Raw genomic sequence first — 21,775 nt, 5'->3', positions numbered from 1 at the left:
CCAAAACCCTAGCAAAATTGGACTTGGACCGGACCTATTTTTTTTATTAAAAATATACGCGAAATCTTAAATAATGGTTATGATTATCGTTAATAAGATTAGAAAACTTTAATTTTATAAGCTTTTTTGTAATAAACATACAAAAGAAGACATTAAAGTATAGTTTTTCCTTTACTTTTTTCGTGTTTCCATAACTTTATTAAAAATTTAGATTTTTTTTTTTAATTCTTAAATTGGTCCAAAGCGGTCCGGTCCGTGTTTTAGACCGATTCTTTCGGTCCGGCCCGGGTTTGGTCCCAACTTAATCAGTCATTCTATGGTCCAATCCGGGTCGGTCCGGTTTGATCTTGGACCGATGAACTGCCCTAGCTCAGTGCATTAAAATGTAAATTAAATAAAACTAAAGCAATTAATACTTAATTCTTAATTCCAGTCATCTAATACACTGATATCGACCACGTTACCGGTAAACCAACACGATGACCCACCCAACTTGTCGGAGACCTTACAACCACAACCCACTTCTGGTAACAATGCCGGAAAAGCGTTCAAACACTCCGGGTTGCCGGATTCACAGACCCTTCGTACTATTTTCTCGATCTACCTGTGCACTCGCCTCTTTTATACAATCACAACTATCACCATGAAATCATGAATGAACCTCAATAATTCGTATGACACATTCTCTCTCCTAGGTTTCCATTAGTTTACTTGGGTCAAAGATAACGGTCAATAAAAACAGGCGAGTGACCACAGTATTCCACATATACCCTTGCACATAATTGCGAAATGACGATTACCCCCTCGAGAAAACACCAAACGTTGATCTATGAGATGAACTTGAAATCACCACTCTTTCTTGGCTCGAGTAAGTATTACCCACTACCATGGTATGGGTAATACTACCCAATACCACAATTTTATTTTTCTTTTTCCTTTTTTTTTTCCCTTTCCTCTTCATCTTCTTCCTTCCTTAAACCCTTTTCCCCACCTCCATGGATAGCTCCCATTGCCGGCCAAACCTCCGCCCACCTCACCTTCACCTCCGACAGCAAGAAGCCCACCCCACCAGCTACTACCTTGGTCGAAAACCAAAAACATGCAACTACCTCCATTAAAAATCACCGGAAACCACCCAAAAACAAGAGACACAAACTTATGACTCTAGCCATTAAAAACGGCGAGTTCTATGCTGGAAATCGCTGAGTTCGGTCGAAATTGACGCCGTTAGTTTTTTGTCGGTGCTCAGTTATTATAGAGAGACTGCATTTTTACAACATGGGTAAGTTTTACGTGAAATTATATTTTTGCCCCTGGTAAGGGCCCATACCTGGTAGTGGTCTTCACTCCTCTTCTTGGCTCTGCCTCATTTGAATCAGAAGGGAAAAAAAAAAAAAATCTGTCCGCTTTTCTCTCACTCTCAGTTTCCCATTGAATCGCACTCCACATTCTCCGTTGATGCTACTATTGATATATTCCATTTAAGCACCTTTAAGGTAAGAATATTATTTCTTTAACCATGGAATTTCAATTTCACAATCTAGGGTTTATCGTTGATTTAATTATCAATATACTCAATTTAGGGTTCCTCTAAACTAGATTATTAAACCATGTTTATTATAATAACTGAGGTTATGAAAGCTTAAAACTTCTGTAAATCCCCTTTTTTTGTAAAAAAAAAAAAAAAATTTGATTTAATCAAGAATTGGGTAGAGGAAATGGAAGTCCCTGATAATGCACATTCTAGTACAGCTGAACGTGGAAGTGAGATTTGTGTAGAAAGTGGTATTGGAACAGAATAGTTTAGGGTAATTGTATGGTTAATCATAAGTGGGTTTGCTGAGCATATGAGTAGTAAGGTTGGAATAGGTAGGGAGAATTATTTAGTGAAATTGTATGGATTGAAAGATTGTAGTATGGGTAGTTTTATGAATAAAGATGATTTGGGTAGTTCTGAACTTGCTGAATTTAATTCACAGTTCACCCAATTTCGGGTTCTTTTAAACTCGGTTATAGAATAATTGTTTATAATTATTTAATTACTAAGGTTATGAAAGATCATAACGACTGATTTTGTTGCTATAGAAGAGATTATGTGTTTTTCGAACTTAATTTGATGTTTGAATCAAATTTGCCGGATGGAACTAATGAAAATTGACCTTTTTCTCTAAAATTATGAGCCTAGCTTGATGGTTGAATCAAATTTGGTTGTTATTGTGTTGCAGAACCCTTTAGTAATAAGATTGAACTATGATGTTGGGACTTTTCTCCATGCCCTTGGGCGACTGCCCCTCCTGCCCTAGTTCAGGGACAGGCTTTGGTATAATCACTTATATTGGGTTGGTTTGAATAATTTGTTTGCGGTGGGTTTGTTTTCGAAGAAGTTAATGAACTGATTGTAATGCATAGTATTTTAGTAGGTTATTAGATGGTGAGAAGGATTCACTGATTGGTTTGGTTTCGTGCTAATTTGTTAGAAAACGAAAGGATGCCTCTAGGATTGATACTTGGGCTTGGAAGGGCAATGCGCAGGAAGCGTACATCATCACTTGATATCCTTTCTTCGAAGAGGGCCCCAAGGAATTACTACAAGGGAAAGAATTGCAAGCCCACTGGATTTCACACCCGCAAAGGTCTGAACCATCTTTAGTCCTGTGTGTTTTTTGTCTTTGATAATTTGTATGTGAGTAACTTGATTTATTCTCTGTTGTACACAAATCATATTCTGGCTACCTTATGTAAGCTTCCAATAGGATCATTCAGCAACCTGTATTTGTCTATGTACAGCTCTTGGTTTGTCGTAGTAACTTGAACTTTGTTACAGGTGGCTATGTTGTGGTGCTAGAAAAGCTGCCTAACTATGTCGTACCTGACCTTACTGATTTTAAGGTACTGTACGTCTGTATCTCATTTGCACTAGCAATATTCTTATCTTTTGTTGAAAAATTTTGATCCTATCTGATAACAAACCCAGCTCTTGGGGAATGGGGCAAGGGCATTAGATGATAAGGAAGTCATGTCATTCTTGCAGGTTAATGAGTAGATTCATCTTGTGATGATAAGTGTTTGTATGATAAAAGTGTATCAAATTGACTCAAATGATGTAAAAAAAAAAGAATTTTCAAAATTGATTCTGGATTAGGGATTTGATAGATTTATTTGGATGAGTTTGTAGATTGTAGGCTAAGATGGGAGCTGAATTAGATGATAAGCTTAAGCTTTCTTCTGGTGTAAAATGATAAATTCTGTAAGTTGAATGGTGATAAATCTGATGATGCAGTAGGATTGATGATGATGCCATGAAATATGTGAAACCCCTCTGTAGATCTCGTTAATTGTCTCTTGCAATATTACAGTCTGGCAACATTTCTTCTTTTTAACATTGTCAAGTGCCGTATTTGTCGGTCATTTATCTGCATTATGGTACTATGCTAATCTTATTTTAATTTGGATGGATGTTGCAAAATTTTCTTCTTTCTATCATTAAATTCTTGTCATTGTAAAATCATGGTAAATTCTACATGGTGGCCTCCAGGTTTCAATTTTTCTATATGGAAGACAAACTTTTTTCCAACTCTCTTTATTGGCACCCAAGATTTGAAAAATTAACCATAGTGCCCTTTTTTAAGTTTTATGGCTAACCTTTATGATTAAAATGGTTAACCTTTGATTTTTTTTAAATAAAAAATTATTATATAAACAATAAATTATTAAAAAAAAAAAAAATAATAAAAAAAAGGACAACAACCAACTCAGCCACCACCACACCAAGTCACTGGAACCTTAACCCGACAACCCAGCTGCCGCCCAGACCTCTTCCTCACCCTCCCCTTGTGTCGACCGGCCGATTAACCGCCACTCCTTTTCCGTTCCCAAATTCGACCACCCTAATCTGAACTATCCCCCTCCCCTTCTTCCCCGGCGACCCCAAACCCGAAACCCTTTGGGCTAAACCACCCCCAATTTGTTAGGGTTTGAGTTTCAAGTTTGGGTTGAGGGTTTTGGGAGTTGGTTCGCCATTTGCGGTGTTTTTGGTTGGCTGGTTCTAGGCTGGACTGGTGTTTGGTTGCGCTAGGTTGGTCAGTAGTGTTTGGGGGGGTGGGCTGGGTTGGTCGGCAATGGGGTTTGGCTGGTCGGCAAGTGGTTTAGAAGTGGGATGGGTTGGTTAACAATGGGGTTAGGGTTCCGGCGTGGTGGTGGCAGTGGGGATTGGCAACTGGTTTTTTTTTTTTTTTTTTTTAATTTCTTTAATTTTTTAAAAAATTAATTATGGTTAACCAAAAACTAAAAAAGTTAGCCATAAATTTGAAAATGGGTACTATGGATAATTTTTCAAGACTTGGGTGCCACTATAGAGAGTTGAAAAAAAGTTCGTCTTCCACGTAAAAAAATTGAAACCTTGAGGCCACCATGTAGAATTTCCCTAAAATCATTATCCTTATATTTAGAAACTCTGTACAATACAATCCCGCAAGCCTATAATTTCTATCTTAATTCTTTGAAGTTTCAAATAAGATGATAATTTACTCTTTCTCCCTTTTCTAGCTACTATCTTTATAGTTGCATTAAGCCCCTTGTTCTGCATTGCTGTTTCCTAAGTATTTGTAGTGATTTGATCTCTAGCACGTGTTGGCTTGCGTTCTTATTTTACCTCTGTGTTAGAGAAAGATCAAAAAATCTTATTTTGAAAACATAATTTTATGTCGTGAATTTTCTGCTTATATCTGGTTGTTGGAAGTTATTTGCATTATTGACTCAATCTTTGACTGCTGTGAATGTTTCTAATATGAATCAGAATACAAGTTTCCAGCAACATTTCTTTTCAGATCTCATGTTTACTTAGTACTCTGCCCACTCTGCCTTTCGTCTGAGCTCACACCTCTTTTTTTGCAGCTCAAGCCGTATGTGTCTCAGTGTCCACTAAACGCCAAGACAACTGCTAATACTGATGTATCAACATAGATTGACAACACTTGAATTATCTAAATCTTCAAGTAGTTTAGCTGCTTCGTAATCAACAATTCAACAGTTTCTGGATGTATGTTCATCAAGCAAAGACCTCAACGAAGCTGGGTTGGAAATCGACTGTCTTGTTTGTTTAGCCATTGTACTCGGTTTCAAAGAATGCAAGTTTTAGGGAAGCTGATGGTTTTGTAAACAGTTCCTTGTTCTGAATATGGTTTGGAATTAGGGTAGAAACATTTCAAATTTTGCTATCCTTGTTTCTTAGTAACTGTAATTTTTTTGTTTCAACTTTAAACGTGTGATATTAGGGTATTCTATCCATCTAGAAATATTTATCAAATATACCATTTTTGGGCTCCTGCCTGCTGCCTCTAAATATATTATTGGGCTGTCATATGGAGTATTTCTTAAATTAGAAACAGATTATTTTATGGAGAGGACAGAGTGCAGGAAAGAAACAAAATTTTAAGGACTCGTTTGACATCATTTTTTGTTTTCAGTTTTCTGTTTTTTTTAAAATCAAAAACCAAAAACAGAAAACAAGAAAAAAGTGTTTCCACTTTTCTGTTGTCAGTTTTCAAAATTATCATGATTTTAATAAGTCTATATATTTTTTGATTCATTATGTGACATATATAATACACTTTTAAAAAACAAAAAACCAAAAAACAGAAAACAACAGCGATGCCAAACGAACCCTAAGAAGGTAGTTTTATTGAAGTTATTTGAGGGGTTAGTGAACTTGTGATGCAAGTCATACAACCTACTCCTCTCTATGTAATATGCGATGCAAACTAATCTTCTACTATTTTCTATCTTAGCTAAACTTTTAGCCAGGCCACGAGGTAGCCACACTTGGCGTTTCAACTTTTTGCCAAGTGTCGTGCCACGTAGGATAGAGTTATATAGAATCAATTTGTAGGATAAAAAGTTAGTTTAGAATTTTATTTTCAATCAAATTTGGATAGAATTGTAGGATAAAATTGTTAATTTAGATTTTTATTTTTGATAAAGTACAAATATTTCATATGTGAAAATAGAATTATAATTTATTCAAAAAACAATTAGATTATAACTCTCATAAATTATCATATAAATTTAATTTTTGAATCATAATATTTTTCTGGAGCGAAGGAATTAGTTTAAAATGTACCACATCCATTGTATATAATATATTCTAATCAAAATATACTTCACAATATATCTTAAAATTCAATAAACAACCCGGACATCGCACGGACACAAAACTAGTATTCTAATAAAAGCAAAAATTGCCTTTGGAAATCAAATTGACAGTTTTAACTTAAACCTTAGGTGAAGATTTTAAAAGATAATTAAAGGTTCTAGCTTCATGTATATACACCTAATTCTTAATAACTCCACTGTTTGGAAAGATATTCTTAAAGGAAGAACAAAGTTTCGATTATAAACACATAAACACGGGTAATGGAAATGTTACCTTAATTTAGTTTTACCTATGGGTTTGGTAATAAACTTTGTATACCTCCGTTTTATAGTAGTTGCAACTTTAGGTATTATTTGTAGAGAAGGTATTGGGTGCGGCAAATATTTCATACGGCAACAACAAATTCAACAATCATCCCAACAACAACAATCACAAGCTATGCAAGATACAATTGAGCGGTGGGAAACTCGTCGGGATCAAATACGTCATCCATAGTGGAAGAGAGAGAAAGTTTAAGAGAATTGAAGAGGATGGAGAAGAGAGAGAAAATAAGGATTGTTGATTATATTTGTTCATATTTTATGCTTGATAATTGCTTGAGATTCTCAGATTTTTTTCAAAAATACCCAAAAAAAATTGAATTGGGGCGTTCTTGTATGATTTATAATTGTTGATATTGATTATCCATGGGATTGTATGATGAATTGTAAGTGTTTTGATAACAAATGCATGTATTTTGGTTGAGAAATAAGCAAGTTAAGGGACCTTCAACGGAGGTTTCCTCCATTGTTGACCTATTAATTATTAATTTTTTAAAAAATAATTTTTTTTTATTTTTAATCTTTTCGATTTTTTATTTTAGAGGATACATACAATTTGATTGAGGATATATACTATGTTACGGAATTTGTATAGTTCGCTAGAGGATATGTGCAGTTTGGTAGAGGATACGTATAATTCATTGGAAGATATATACTACCTCCTGTCCAAATTACTCGCAACTTTGGGGTATTATTTGTGACATATAAAATTTTCCAAAGTTGTGAGTAATTTGGACCGGAGGTAGTATTAGGTTAATTTTTTAATTACCACAAAAAAAATAACCATTTTTGAACTAACCACCCGTTTAATTTTTTATTTTAAATTACCACCCCTTAAATTAAATAAAGGGTTTTTCTATATAGTAACCTTGTTTTTTCACTTTTCTACGTTGTGCCCCAACATATATCACTTTTTACATTGTAACCCCAATATATTTTTTGTTTCAATACGGTAACCTTGCCGTTAAAAAATTCCGTTAGTGGGGTCCACTCTCCATTATTAATATTTTTTTATCGATTTGTGCGTTGAAAAAATATTTCGTCAAAGGTTTCGGGGGCTATTTTGGCTCTTTGGGGTCCAAATTGAGCTCAGATTTGGCAAAAAAATAACGTAAATGCCTCGTTTTGTGTGTTAAACTGTAAACACGTAAATCGAGACATTTCTTAATAAGCAAAACGAAACATTTACGTTATTTTTTTTGTCAAACCTGAGCTCAGTTTGGACCCTTAAGGGCCAAAATAGCCCCCGAAACCTTTGACGAAATATTTTTCAACGCGCAAATTGATAAAAAAATATTAATAGTGGAGAGCGGGCCCCACTAACGGAATTTTTTAACGTCAAGGTTACTGTATGGAAACAAAAAATATATTGGGGTTACAGTGTAGAAATTGATATATGTTGGGGCACAACGTAGAAAAGTGAAAAAAAATAGGGTTATTATATAGAAAAACCCTTAAATAAATGCTCAGATTACCACCCATTTTAAAAATCCGGTGGATTTTCCGTATGTAGGCCCACCTAACACTTATTTTGACCCTTTTGACTGGTTTTTTTCCCCGATTTTTCTCTTTAAAAACGCTCTCTAAACTTTAGTTCACATTTCCTTCACCAAATTCTACCAAATTTCAAAGAGTAAAATGTGAATTGAAGTTAGGAGAGTATTTTAAAGCGAAAAATCGGGGGAAAAAATCAGTTAAAAGGGTCAAAATAAGCGTTGGGTAGGGCCCATAGACGGAAAATCCACCGAATTTTTTATATGGGTGGTAATCTGAGCATTTATTTAATTTAAATGGTGGTAATTTAAAATAAAAAATTAAATGGGTGGTTAGTTCGAAAATGGTTACATTTTTGGGTGGTAATTTAAAAATTTTCCTTTATATTATTCGGTAGAGTATATGTAATTTGTTAGAAAATATGTACATTAATTAGAGGATATATAGTTTTTGATACTCCCTCCGTGTTTTTTTAAGTGTTATAGTTTGACCGACACATAGTTTTAGGCAATTTAATTAACTTAAATAAAATAAGAGGTAAGTGGGATAGTTGGAGTATTAAAAAATTGTAAAAGAAAGATAGTGGGGTTAATAGTTTATTGAAAAGTAATGAATGTAAGAGGAAATATATGATAAAAAAGTAGTAGTGGGTTAGGGTGGGGACCATGAGGGGAGAGAGAGATATAATTTTTTAATGTAGCTTTTTGCCAAAAAAAGGAAGTGTAACACTTAAAAAAAACACGGCCGGAAATGGAAAGTGTAACACTTATAAAAACACGGAGGGAGTATAGGATATGTTAAGTTTATTGAAAGATATGAATTATTTTATGGAGGATATGTACAGTTTATTAGAGGATATGAATTATTTGATGTAGGATATATACAATTTCTTATGATATACATATTTTTTTTAATAGAATATCGGATATGTATAATTCATTAGATGATATAAATTATTTGATAGAGAATATATGTTTTAAGTAATTTTACCCATGCTACGTAGTTCAATCAGACCTCGACACGTGTCATACCTTGGTTGGTCCGAATTGGGCCAATCTCGATTTGATACATGTCCTTCCTAGAACTTGGGAGAAAAAAACGCCTTCAATGCCCCAAATCCCGAGAAAGCCGTAATTCGACGCAACCTAGAATGATTAGGTCAGAGTGACCAAATCAAGGGCACATTTCCCAATAACCCTATATGTTTAGGGTAATTTTACCCCGCCACGTGGTCCAATAAGAGGATGACACGTGTCAACCCCAGGATGGCCCAAGGTGGACCTATCCCTGCTTGACACGTGTCACTCTAAAAACCTGGGAGGAATGGCGGCCTTCAGGCCCAAATCCCGAGAAAGCCGCAATGCGGCGCAGCCCACCAATGATTAGGGTTCAGTGACCTAATCAGGGGCACAAATCCCGAGGACCCTATAAATAGGGAGATTCCCCTCTTTTGGAGGGCACGTTTTACCATTTATTACAAACTGTCCCTGCGATAGAGACATCTGAGCTTGGAATCCGAGCAGATATCCACCTAAATTTCCGTACCTTTTTCTCTCTCTTCAAGTTACTAACTTGTTCGTCGGAGGCGGAGCACCACCCAACCGGTGTCTCCGTTTGTTTTGCAGGTACAGGCCGCACCGGATCAGTCTTCGCGTTGTAACTCTCCCGAGGGACAAAAACACCCAAAACATTTGGCGCTGTCTGTGGGGAGAGTATCTCGAAGATGGTTCAAGAGTCTGTACCACCCCCTAACCGTCTAGGCGATGACCCAGAAGTTTTTACAGACCAAGAGGATGAAGATCCTTAGGTCGAAATCTATACAGCCGATGATGGCTCTCTGAAAACCAAGCGCATCCGGCCCAGAGAGACTCTGGAGCGGGGTGCCTCCCAGGCGGGTGCAAATCGACCCCCTGGTCAGCCAGAAGGGGAAACCCATACGGTAGCTGGATTAGCACCCGTCACCCGAGACGAACTCATGAGATTCATGACAAGTTACAAGGGTGAAATTAAAGAGATGATCACTAAGAGCCAGGCTGGCCCAAGTCGGGGTCAGACGGCCAAGAAGACTCCCCTAGAAAAGGGGAAGTCAGTCAGAGATCGGCAGCCTACTCCTCATCCAAAGGAGAAGGCAGCCGGGACCATTGGCTGGTCAAAAATTCTTCTTCCTAAGAGGAATACCAACAATACCCGCCGGACTCAACAACCGGTGGGAAGTAAAAAATCAACTCTTGATGCCTGGGAAATAATCAACCGGAAGAGAAATCAACAGTTGTCTGAGTCGGCTTCTACGTCGAACTTTCCTAACAGTTTCAACAACACCTCTGTAGGGAATGAACTTTCCCTGCATGAGAGCTAGACAGGCGGCAATACCGTCCATTCTTGCCCTCAGATGATTGGAACTGTACCGTAAGTACCTACTCAGGTCTACGGTCAGTATTTCCCTCACTTCATGCAGCCGGCCCTCTTCGGAGGTCAGGCGGCATATCACAATGTCCAGCCACTGGACTGGCAACTCCGTCTGCTTCGCCTGGGTGAACAACCTTCTGCGTTCACCCGGGAGATAACCGAGGCAGCATAGCCGGCCAAGGTTAAAAATGTATTGGTAGGTACCTATGATGGTACCACCAACCCGGAAGATCACCTCATGGCTTACACCAACCTCATGTACTTATAGGGGTTGGATGATGCCACTTGGTGTCGATGCTTCCCGGCTACATCAAAGGGCATTGCCCAACAATGGTTTGGCAACTTGCCAGCCGGGTCCATTGACAGTTTCAGGAAGCTCGCCTTCCTGTTTTCTTCCAACTTCTCAATGAACATCCCTGCCAAGAAAACAAGTCTTGACTTGAGCACCGTTAAGCAGGGAGAGAGAGAAGGGCTGCGCTCCTATGTCAGGCGGTTTAATCTGATCAGAATTCAGATTCAAGGATTGTCTGATGAGGTAGCTTTTACAGACTTTTTTAAGGGTATGAGAGACGGGTCGACCTTTAATTTCGACTTAGTCAGAAAAGGGGCTTTCACCTTACAGGCGGCCCTGAGGGAGGCGAAAAGCTACATTCAAGCAACCGACCTCTGCTCGCCTGGTAACCAGTCGGACTCCAAAAAGTCCGACAAGCAAAAAGACAGCCAGCCTGCTTAGCCGGCCAAAAATAAAGAAGAGAGCAAGAAAAGAAAAGAAATCTGGGCGGTTAGTGACTCTGACCAGCCGTCCCAGAAGAAAAAGAAAGAGTTTAAACCGTACGTCTCTAAGTACGAGTTTAACAAGGACTGCAACTCCATCCTCATGGAAATTAAGGACCGTCTGTCCCTAGAGAAGCCGAATCCAATGAAAAGTTCCATTCAATCAAGGAACAAGAACAAATTCTGCCAATACCATGAGGAAGTTGGCCATGACACCAATGACTGCTTCAGCCTTCAACGGGCGTTGGACCGTCTGGCTGACAAGGGGATGTTAAAGTCCTACATTTCTAAGTCCCCAGTCGGGGCAAAAAAGAAGAGTAAGGGTCAGTCCTCCAAGACTGCCCCCCAGCCTGCTAGTAGCTCGGATACCGACAAGGAGCCGGTCTACACAATAGCAGGTGGGTTCTCATGTGGTGGCCCTACCATCCGGGGCACCAAGAGCCATCTTCGAAAGATGGACAAAGATGATGATGAGCAGGCATCTGCAAGCTCCTCCTTTCCAGACGTCTTGATCACTGAGAAGGACAGGGGCAGCGTCCGCCGTCCGCATGATGACCCGGTCGTCATTGAATGTAAGGTTGCCAACCAGCTGGTTGGACGGATCCTTATTGACACCGGCAGCTCATCAGACATCATCAGCCTCCGGTGCCTGCAAAAGCTAAAATACAATGTCAGCAGCATGCATCCGGTCACCCACCCCTTGGTTGGTTTTGGGGGTGGGATGGTCTACCCAGCCGGAAGAATTGACTTACCCATCCGGCTGGGGGAGAAAGGCCAGGGACGACATATTGTCGTCAGATTCTTGGTCGTTGAGGAGTTGACCGCCTACAACATTATCCTTGGCCGGCCAACTCTCAACGAAGCCAAGGCAATAATCATCCCGTCTCTCATGCTCATCATGTATGAGAGGGATGACGGCTCTGTTGGTTCCTTGAATGAGGATCAGAAGACGACCCGAGAGTGCTACCTCTCAGCCGTCAAAGATACTGTGGCCCCAGGCGGCCAGGAACCAATAGACCTTGACAATGTCAAGGATGCCGACCCAGTACCTGCCCCACCAGCAGTCGGGAAGAAAAGAAAGGCACCTCTGCTGGTGGAGGTGAAGAAAGAGAAAAAATAGCAATCACTGACCGGTGAACGGTCAGACGAGCTCCGTCCCCAACCGGCTGGTGAAAACATTGATCTTGTTCTGGATGACAGCCGTCCAGATGGTACTGTAAAGGTTGGGACGGTTGCTCATGCTACCCTGGGTGCAAGCTTGCACCTTCTGCTGAAGGAATTCAAAGACATTTTTGCCTTTGAAGTGGAAGAGATGTCAGGCGTCAGCCCGGATCTCGCTGTCCACAAACTCGCCGTGGACCCCAAAAATTCATCCGGCAAAAGAAAAGAAACCACAGCGAGGAAAGAAGTCAGGCGGCAGCTTCCGAAGTCAAAAAGCTGCTAGACGCCAGGTTCATTTGGCCTTGTAATTTTCCCGACTGGGTGGCCAATGTGGTCCTTGTTAAGAAACCGAATGGGACCTGGCGCATGTGTGTTGATTACATAGACCTCAACAAGGCGTGTCTAAAGGACAGTTACCCGCTTCCAAAGATCGACAGTCTGGTCGACTCTACAGCCGGTCACGCCTTGTTGAGCTTTATGGATGCCTACTCTAGCTTCCATCAGATACCCCTCTGGAAGAAAGATCAAGAGAAGACGACCTTCGTCACTGATTTGGGGTTAATATGTTATACTGTGATGCCGTTTGGCTTGAAAAATGCGCCTGCCACTTTCCAACGGTTGATTAATACGGTCTTCATTAATCAAATTGGGAGGAATGTGGAGGCGTACATTGATGACATGATAGTCAAATCCAAGCAACAGATGGATCACCTTGCTGATCTCCGAGAAACGTTCACCACCCTCAGGCGGCATAAGGTCATGTTAAACCCAAAGAAATGCGTCTTTGGTGTTGAGTCAGGGAAGTTTCTTGGATTCCTGATTGATCAAAGGGGGATAGAGGCTAACCCCGAAAAGATACAGGCGGTGATTGACATGAAGTCACCCCGTTCTGTCAAGGAAGTTCAGAGACTCACCGGTTGTCTGGCCGCCTTGGGGAGGTTCCTCAGCCGGTCAGGCGACAAATGCCTTTACTTCTTCCAAGCAATCAGGAAGAAGACAAGGTTTGAATGGGGGGACGATGCTAAGACGACATTCCAAAAGTTAAAAGAACATTTGCATTGTCTACCTAGGCTGGTCAATCCTTTGCCTTGGGAGACATTGTACATGTATTTAGCCTTCTCAGATCATGCTCTCAGTTCCGTTCTCCTTGCTGAGCGAGACGGCGTTCATCTCCCGGTTTACTTCATTAGCCATGTTCTCAAAAATGCTGAACTCCGGTACCCCATGGTTGAAAAATTTTGCCTTGCTTTGTATATGGCATTCAAAAAGCTGAAGCCTTACTTTCTGGCACATCCGGTGGTGATTTACACCGAACAGCCACTCAAGCGGCCAATGTCTACCTTTGAGTCATCCGGGAGAATATTGAAATGGGCTATTGAAATGCAAAGTCTAGAAATCACTTACGAATCAAGAAAGGCAGTGAAAGGTCAGGCGTTTGCCGACTTCATTGTTGAAATGACCCGTCTGGTGGCTCCGGATAATCTCGATCAGGTTTGGAAAGTGTATGTAGACGGGAGCTCTACAAAGAACGGCTGTGGTGCAGGTGTAATCTACGAGTCTCCTGAAGGGGATAGATTTGAGTATGCACTACGCTTCAAGTTTCAGGCCTCTAATAATGAGGCGGAATATGAAGCCCTGCTAGCCGGTATCCGTATGTGTAAGGCGGCAGGGGCCATGAAAATTGACGCCTACTCTGATTCACAATTGGTCGTTAGCCAGTATGAGGGAAAATATGAGGCAACTCATCCGACTATGATCAAATACCTTCAGGCAGTCAAAGAAGAGGCTGGGGCACTTGAGGAATTCCGTCTGAATCAAGTGCCTAGGTCGGAAAACAACCAGGCGGATGTATTGTCAAAAATGGCATCTTCCGCCTGCCATGATACGCCTCGGTCAGTCTTCTGGGAAGTTCTTGGAAAAAGAAGCATTTATGAAGATCCCATTGGAATTCTGGACCGAAGCTTTACCTGGATGGATGGCATCCGGGCCTATCTTTCAGACGGTACACTTCCTGATTCGCCACAGGAGGCAGCCATCCTGAAGAAGCGAGCTGCAAGCTTCAAGTTGAGAAGCGGAGAACTCTTCAAGGCGGGGTTTCTGAAGCCTCTGTTGAAGTGTGTCACCCCACAAAAGGGGAAGGAAGTTCTCGAAGACTTGCACTCGGGATTCTGCGCCTCCCACATAGGTGGCAGGTCCCTAGCCGTCAGAGCCAGACGACATTATTTTTGGCCCACTCTTGAGGCAGACGCCAAGGAGTTGGTGAAGAAATGTGACAAGTGCCAAAAATTTGGCAAACTTATTCACCGTCCGGCTACTGATCTAACGGCCATCCAAAGCCTAATCACGTTTGCAAAATGGGGCATGGACATTTAGGTCCTTACACGCCTGCTCCAGGCGGAAAGCGCTACATCTTGGTGGCTGTGGATTATTTCACCAAGTGGGTGGAGGCTGAGGCGGTTAAGAACATCAAGACCTCAGACGTAATTTCCTTCATCTAGAAGAACATTATCACCCGGTATGGGGTACCTATGTCTATGGTGTTCGATAATGGTCCTCCGTTTGAGACGCCTCAGCTCAAAACTTGGTTGGGAGATCAAGGGATCTCAAGCTGTTTTGCATCCGTCGGCCTGATGTGTCTATTTTATATAGTATTTTACCCCTGTCCCTTGGTCATAATTAGTAGTGTTTTTGGCTCTTTAGAGCCACTTTTATTTCTAATTGGTGTTTTCTAGTGTTTTCGTAGATTTGGTTGACTTTTGCAGGGATTTATGATTTTGGAGTATTTTTCCGAGATATTTTGGAGCAATCACGAACATTGGAGAAGCACGACCAGATTTTATAGCCCAGGGCCGGTTAGAGCCATCGAACCGGTGATTAAGGGCTTGGTATGTGTGATACCGGGGCATTTGGACCGAGTATTCAAGACCCAAAGAGGAAACACAGATTGGCCCGAAGAATTGGAGCCCAATCGAAGTCCAAATAGTGGCCCAAATGAGCTGCCCGGCCAAAAAGGCTGGCGCCCGTAGGCGCGCCCGGCCGGGCGGGAAAAGCTTTGGCTGGCGCCCGGTGACGCGCCCGGTCGGGCGCGAGATTTGTATTATGAGCAAAAAGGCGCGCCCGATCGGGCGGTGCCTCGCCCGATCGGGCGCGTGTATTTCATAGGAGATGTTTAACATAGTTTTAATTTGTTTTAATTTAGGATTTTGTACGGAGTATAAATAATCCTCCGTAATACGATTTTAGGATCTCCTCTTCTTCCCTTTTTACTCTTTCTTTACTCTCTTAATTGTTCTCTAAGATTTCTTTCTCTAAAACCTTTGTTCTTAATTCTACTCTTAATTCAAGATTTATTTTGGTAACGATTTCTCTTCCCTTAATCTTAGTTGTTTATTTATTCCTTTCAACATGATTTATTTTATTACTTTTATTAGTTTAGTTTTTAATATGTGTGAGTAGTTTTATTTCTAGGGTTTGTGGGGATCCATAAATAATATGAAGGGGTAATTTATTGTTGTTGATTATCAATGCTAGATTAATTTCCTATTGATTGATTTAATGCTCTGTGACTAGATTAGGCCTATCTTTTATGCATGAGTTTGACAATATTGATTCAAGATTCGAGAGATGAGAATTGATGTTTAGGTCTAGTTTCAATAGGCAGGTTAATTTATAAATTGTTAAGTCGAGATTCGAGAGATGAGATTTAATACCGATAAATTAATTGTGTGATTGTAATACGTAGCGAAAGCCCTTTACAATCTGGTTAATTGAAGCATTGATGATTGACTATTATTGATTATTGGTATTGCATGATAATTTCTTATTGAATTGTTTTAACGTTTTACAATTGCGGGTTGTAAAAGTATAGCAATATTAAATTGATGAATCGAGCAGATGTTAATTTGATATTAAAGGCTATTTTCAATAAGAACTTAGATCTAGTAAATTGCGAGAGCCTGTTAGATCTATGTTGATTAATAAATTGTGAGAGCCTGTTAATCGTGTTATTTATGCAATGTCAATGATTGATTACTATGTTTTACCCTGGAGTATTATTTATTGGTGAACCTATGCCCTAGATCCTTTTATTCATTGTTTTCTCCCTATTCTTAATCTTTGTAGTTTAGTTTCATACTCAAATATAAATATTGGTTATTTAGATAATTTAGATTATAATAATTAATTAGGAGTAAAAAGACTTGTTTCCCTGTGGAGATCGACCCTACTTCCCTATCTACTTTAGTTAGAGGATTTAGGTATTTACTTTTGATTAGGGGATACGACTTTACCCTGCCAAAATTTGGCGCCGTTGCCGGGGAAACGGTTTTATTTTTATTTCTGATTGTTTTTGTAGTCTAGATTATTTCTCTTTTGTCTCAGAGAGCGTTAGTTCTATGAGACAAATCTCATATTTGCTTCTAGTTTTTGTTTATGCCCAGGTGTTCCAGATCAGGTTACATCCCATTCGATCCTGAGATCGAACGTTCCTTCCATAGACAGAAAAATTTCTACAAGCAAATCTTGGCAGATTCTGGTGATAATAACAATAATCACCGAGATCCTCCAACTGTTTCTAGCGATTCAGAGACATCATCAGACGCAGAATCAGAGATGACGGCTCCAAAGAAGCTTAGTGATTATTTACAACCAAAGCTTATGGATTTTCCACATCTCACCCCCACTCCGGCTCTTCATGGGGTTCAATTTGAAATCAAACCTCAATTTATAACGATGATAGAGAGGAAGCAATTTAGTGGAGCCAAGGGTGAAGACCCGAATCTTCACATTGCTGACTATTGTCAATATTGCAACACCATCAGGCAAGCCGGGGTCACTCAAGACCAAATAAGGGAGATTCTCTTTCCCTTCTCTTTAACTGGAAAAGCTAAATTGTGGTTTAATGGCTTAAATATAACTACACTTGGTATAACTGACTGGGAAACTCTTGTTTTGAATTTCTATAACAAGTATTATCTTGCAGAGAGAACAGTAGTACTACGGAGTGCGATCCAGAACTTTGCCCAAGAAGCCGATGAGTCTTTATATGAGGCTTGGGAGAGGTTCAAGGACTTACAAAGAGAATGACCTCACCATAATTTAGCGCAATGGCAGTTAATCCAAGCCTTTTATAACGACATTGGAAATTCCTCTAGAATAATTTTAGACTCTGCAGCTAGTGGGAGATTTATGAATCTTAATGTTGATGATGCAGGTCAGGTTATTGAAGATATGACGATACACAATTCCCAATATGGGAATCCTAGAGGATTTGCTAACAAGGGGAAGCATAGTGTCGACTCTGTATCCTTTTTGCAAGCTCAACTAACCTCTATCTGCTAAAAATTAGATAATCTGAGCACTGCTAATGTAGCTAATGTTTTTGCAATTAATAATAATTATAATGAGGCCTTCTGTGAAAATTGTGGTATTGTAGGTCATTGGGAGCAATATTGCAGGAGTTCCGTGGAGCAAGTTAATGCCTTCCAAGCTTATAGGCAGAATAACCCATACTCCAACACCTACAATCCTGGGTATCGGAATCATCCGTACCTTTCCTACCGGAGCACTAACGTTCAAAATCCACCACCACAAGAACCACAGGCGCCGCATCAGCAGAAATATTATCATCCCAATGCTAGCCAGAAGAACCAACCACAACAAACCCCCTCATCTTCCGACCCTTCTCTGGCGGAAATAAGAGCAATGTTGGTTAATATGCAAAAGCACATGGAGAGCAGAGATGCGACAATTGATCAAATTCTAGCGCATAATAAAATTATGGATAATCAAATTGCGCAACTCTCCGCTACTCTACAAGTCCGCCAACAGGGAGCTCTGCCGGCGCAGCCAACCTGACCTACGGATCAAGCATTTGCAATTACTTTAAGGAGTGGTTCAAACTATGAAGGGCCCTCTATGCCCGGAGTTGACGAACCTGTTTTATTAAATAATGCTAATCTTGATTCCATTAAACCAAACAATGTAGTTGATAGCCCTGCAGGGCTAAAGGATAATACTAACATATCTAATTCTACATTGCAGGGTACAACTCCAAAGAAGGTGGCTACTCCAGACAAGAATAAGAATGCTCCGAAGCCAATTATCAAACTTCCATTTCCCAATCGTCAATTGAAGACAAACTTGGATAAGCAGTTTGGTAAGTTCCTGGAAGTGGTAAAAGATTTGAAGGTAACAGTTCCCTTTACTGAATTGATCACACAAATCCCCTCGTATGCAAAATTTATGAAAGAAATATTGACGAGAAAAAGGTCTATCAGTGAGGTAGAGACAGTAGCTTTCACTGCAGAGTGTAGTGCCGTACTTCAAAATAAGTCTCCACCTAAATTAAAAGATCCGGGTAGTTTTTCTATCCCTTGTCATATTGGTAATCTCTTGATTGATAATGCATTATGTGATTTGGGTGCTAGTGTTAGTGTCATGCCATTATCTGTGTGTTCTAAGTTGAATATGGGTAAATTAAAGCTACCAATATAACTCTACAAATGGCCGACCGTTCTTTCAAATACCCCTTAGGTGTTTTAGAGGATGTCCCCGTTAGAGTAGGTAAATTTTATATACCCGTAGATTTTGTTGTTCTTGATATGGCTGAGGATATGCAAACCCCAATTATTTTGGGTAGACCATTCCTTAACACTGTAGGAGCAGTCATAGATGTAAGAAGTGGTAAGTTAACACTATCAGTAGGGGATGATAAAGTTGTTTTTAATCTGAATAATGCCCCTAAAAGCTCCATAAATGAGGAGAAATGTTTCAGTGTTAACGTGGTTGTAAATTATTCTAACAAGCCCCAAGCTCTTGAAAAAGATCCCTTGGAGGCGGTATCTTGTGTTGCATCCTTTTCAGATGAGATAGACAAATGGCAGAAGGAAGTCGATGCAATAGAAAGAGCACTCTATAATGTTGGTCTTGGTTTCGAGAATGAACAAGTGGAACCGATCGAGCAAGTTGTGCGAATCGAGCCTACGGTAAGTGTTCCGCCAGATCGAGTTGCAAGTGTTGAACGCAATGACAATTTGAAGCAACATTCGATCGAAGAAGGGTTTTTAGTGCGTAGCATTGAAGATCCCCCAATCCAAGTCAAGGAGGATCCACTAGATAAGGAGATTTGACGTCCCACAGGGTATGTCAGAAAGCCCCATCGCAGCCTGAACACCGCTAGACCGGTTGAGAAACCACCCGATCAAGCGTTAGGCCAAGGGTCCTAGATATTGTACTTGGTAAGAAGGTCGTGCGGGACCTAGATAAATCAGCGCTTTGCGGGAGGCAACCCGTATTTTTAATGCTTTTTAGTCTAGTTTTTTCCTTTTTTTTTTCTTATGAGAGGAGAGATGAGGGAATTTAATGAGTTTTATGAGTGTTTGTACAGGTTTGAAGGAAAAGAGTTAGCCAAATTTTGGAGAAACGAGGAAAATTAATATTTCGCCGATTTAGTCTCGGGCCCGACCGGGCGAAGCTAGCCCGATCGGGTGCGAGAGCAAGTATTTGAAAATACGCATTTTCGCCCGACCGGGCGCGAAATTCGTCGTATACGGACTAATTTGTCCGCCCGATCGGGCGCGAGAAGGGCGAAATTTTTGGCCTACAGATCGCCCGATCGGGTTAAGGGCGCCCGACCGGGCGCGAAAGGGTACGAAATTTGGGTGAATTAGATCGCCCAACCGGGCAAAGGCCGCCTGACCGGGCGCGAGGACAAGCATGTGAAATAATCCAGATCGCTCGACCGGGTGACCCACCGCCTGATCGGGCGCGAATGGCGTCCGCTTTCTTTTTCTTCTTTCTTTTCTTCTTTCTTCCTCCTTTTCTTCTTTCTCCAATACTTTCTCTCTCTAAAACTAAAATTCTCTCTACCTTCTCTCTAAGATTTCTTCTCCATTTCTTACCCAAATTCAAAACTCTTTACATATTTGTGATCCTCTCTTCATCCTCTTCACTTTCATATAAAATTTTTCAGTTTTAATTCAATAAATTTTCAAACCCATTTCTTAAACATGGCTTTAAAGAGGGCTAGGTCCATTTTTGGTAGGAGCTCCAGTTCGAGGGAGGAATACGACCCGGACTTGCAACTCCCGTACTGGCCGACGATCCGGATTGTGAGCCGGGAACAAAAGGAACGGCTAGAGCATTTGGTCGGTCGTGAGGTAATTCCTTCTCGGTGGTTACACCGCCCTACCCTAGAATCATTTGGTTTGTATGATTTTGTTAAACGATTTTTGAATGACATTGGCATGAGAAAATTTGTTGACATGCACTATCCTACATAGCGATAACTTACTTGTGAATTCCTGTCCACTTTTCATGTTGTTAGTAGTAGAAATGGGCCAAATTATTTTTCAGGTTAAATAATAGAAATATTAGTTTAACTTTTGTAGAATTTTGTAAAATTTTTGAATTAAATTCTGAATTATCCCACCAGTGGCATGCGGACTATAAAATGGGTGACTTATATTATGCTTTGACTGGTTTACCTACCCCCGACCCCCAACATGCTAGTACCAAACCTATTCACCACCCTGTCCCAAAAATTTGCAAAGATTTGCGGGTTTGTGTTTTTTAGGTAGGGCCGAGCCCCAAAAACGCTCAAACTAACGAACTAGTTGTCATAGGACATTATGTGTACGGGTACGGGAAATTGAACATAGGTAGGTTTATAGTTCACCATTTGAGTAGGCATGCCACAGCCAGCACCACTTCCAAGTCCCCTATCCGTTTAGGTGGCCTTATCACTCGAATAGCGGTGAAAAAGGTCGGTTTTGTAGTAGATGGACCCCACCAGCTGACCAACTGTGGACCAGATACCTACATGACTGCTAGGTATTTTGAAGATGTTGGGTGGGTTAGACCGGATAGCGAGCAGACACCTTTTTGGTGTATTCGGACTGGGAACGAGCAACCTTTGCCCATTTTTCCCTTACCCTGTCCTGACTTGACCGCTTTTCCCCCAGGGCAACCTTCTTACACTTATGATGTTTTAGTTGCCAACGCTAGGGGGCAGGCACCACCACCACAAGTTCCATCACCCCAGCCTCAGCCCGAGGTGGCTTTCTCTCCATCTCGTATGTCCCACTCCATCCCTCATGTTGACTCTGACCCAGTTTGGGATCTTTAGAGTATAGGTCAGGCCCTAGGACGTATCGAGAATTCACATACTGACCTTAGGAGGATGGTAGACTCCTTAGACCAGAGGTTAGGGTACCTAGAGAGGAACCAGGGTATAGCTCTCTACCCTATGTACGATGATTATGCTCGTCGGGGCAACATTCCCGACGACGCTATTCACCCTGACTGGTTTCAGCCTCCACCCCAGGGATACGAAAGGGATCCCACTGCCCGTGGTATTTACACTGACTATTCTTCTTTTTTCGGGTACGGGCAGGACATTCCTTTCGGGGGACCGGCGGGGGGGAGTTTTCACGCTAATTATTTTGGTGGTAGCTCTTCTGGTGCAGGT

The 21,775-nt window shown here is 40.7% G+C and overlaps 1 protein-coding gene and 1 non-coding gene across 2 annotated transcripts; one reads left to right on the top strand and one right to left on the bottom strand.

Annotated features, from left to right (window-relative positions):
- The first annotated feature begins 1,335 nt into the window (after positions 1 to 1,335).
- On the top strand, positions 1,336 to 5,322 carry LOC145585243 (uncharacterized). Its single transcript, XM_081641964.1, has 4 exons — positions 1,336 to 1,496; positions 2,478 to 2,633; positions 2,825 to 2,889; positions 4,894 to 5,322. Exons 2-4 carry the CDS (start codon positions 2,489 to 2,491, stop codon positions 4,960 to 4,962), a joined length of 279 nt encoding a protein of 92 aa, XP_081498090.1. The 5' UTR covers positions 1,336 to 1,496; positions 2,478 to 2,488; the 3' UTR covers positions 4,963 to 5,322.
- Positions 5,323 to 17,298: 11,976 nt separating this feature from the next.
- On the bottom strand, positions 17,299 to 17,405 carry LOC145607787 (small nucleolar RNA R71). The gene has a single exon (XR_014105629.1). It is a non-coding gene; the product is annotated as a small nucleolar RNA R71 (small nucleolar RNA).
- Positions 17,406 to 21,775: the final 4,370 nt, after the last annotated feature.

This window comes from Chenopodium album, chromosome 2 (assembly GCF_948465745.1).
Source record: "Chenopodium album chromosome 2, dcCheAlbu1.1, whole genome shotgun sequence".
Lineage (NCBI taxonomy): Eukaryota > Viridiplantae > Streptophyta > Magnoliopsida > Caryophyllales > Amaranthaceae > Chenopodium > Chenopodium album.
Note: the sequence above shows the minus strand (reverse complement) of the source record. Positions and strands in the feature narration are given on the sequence as shown.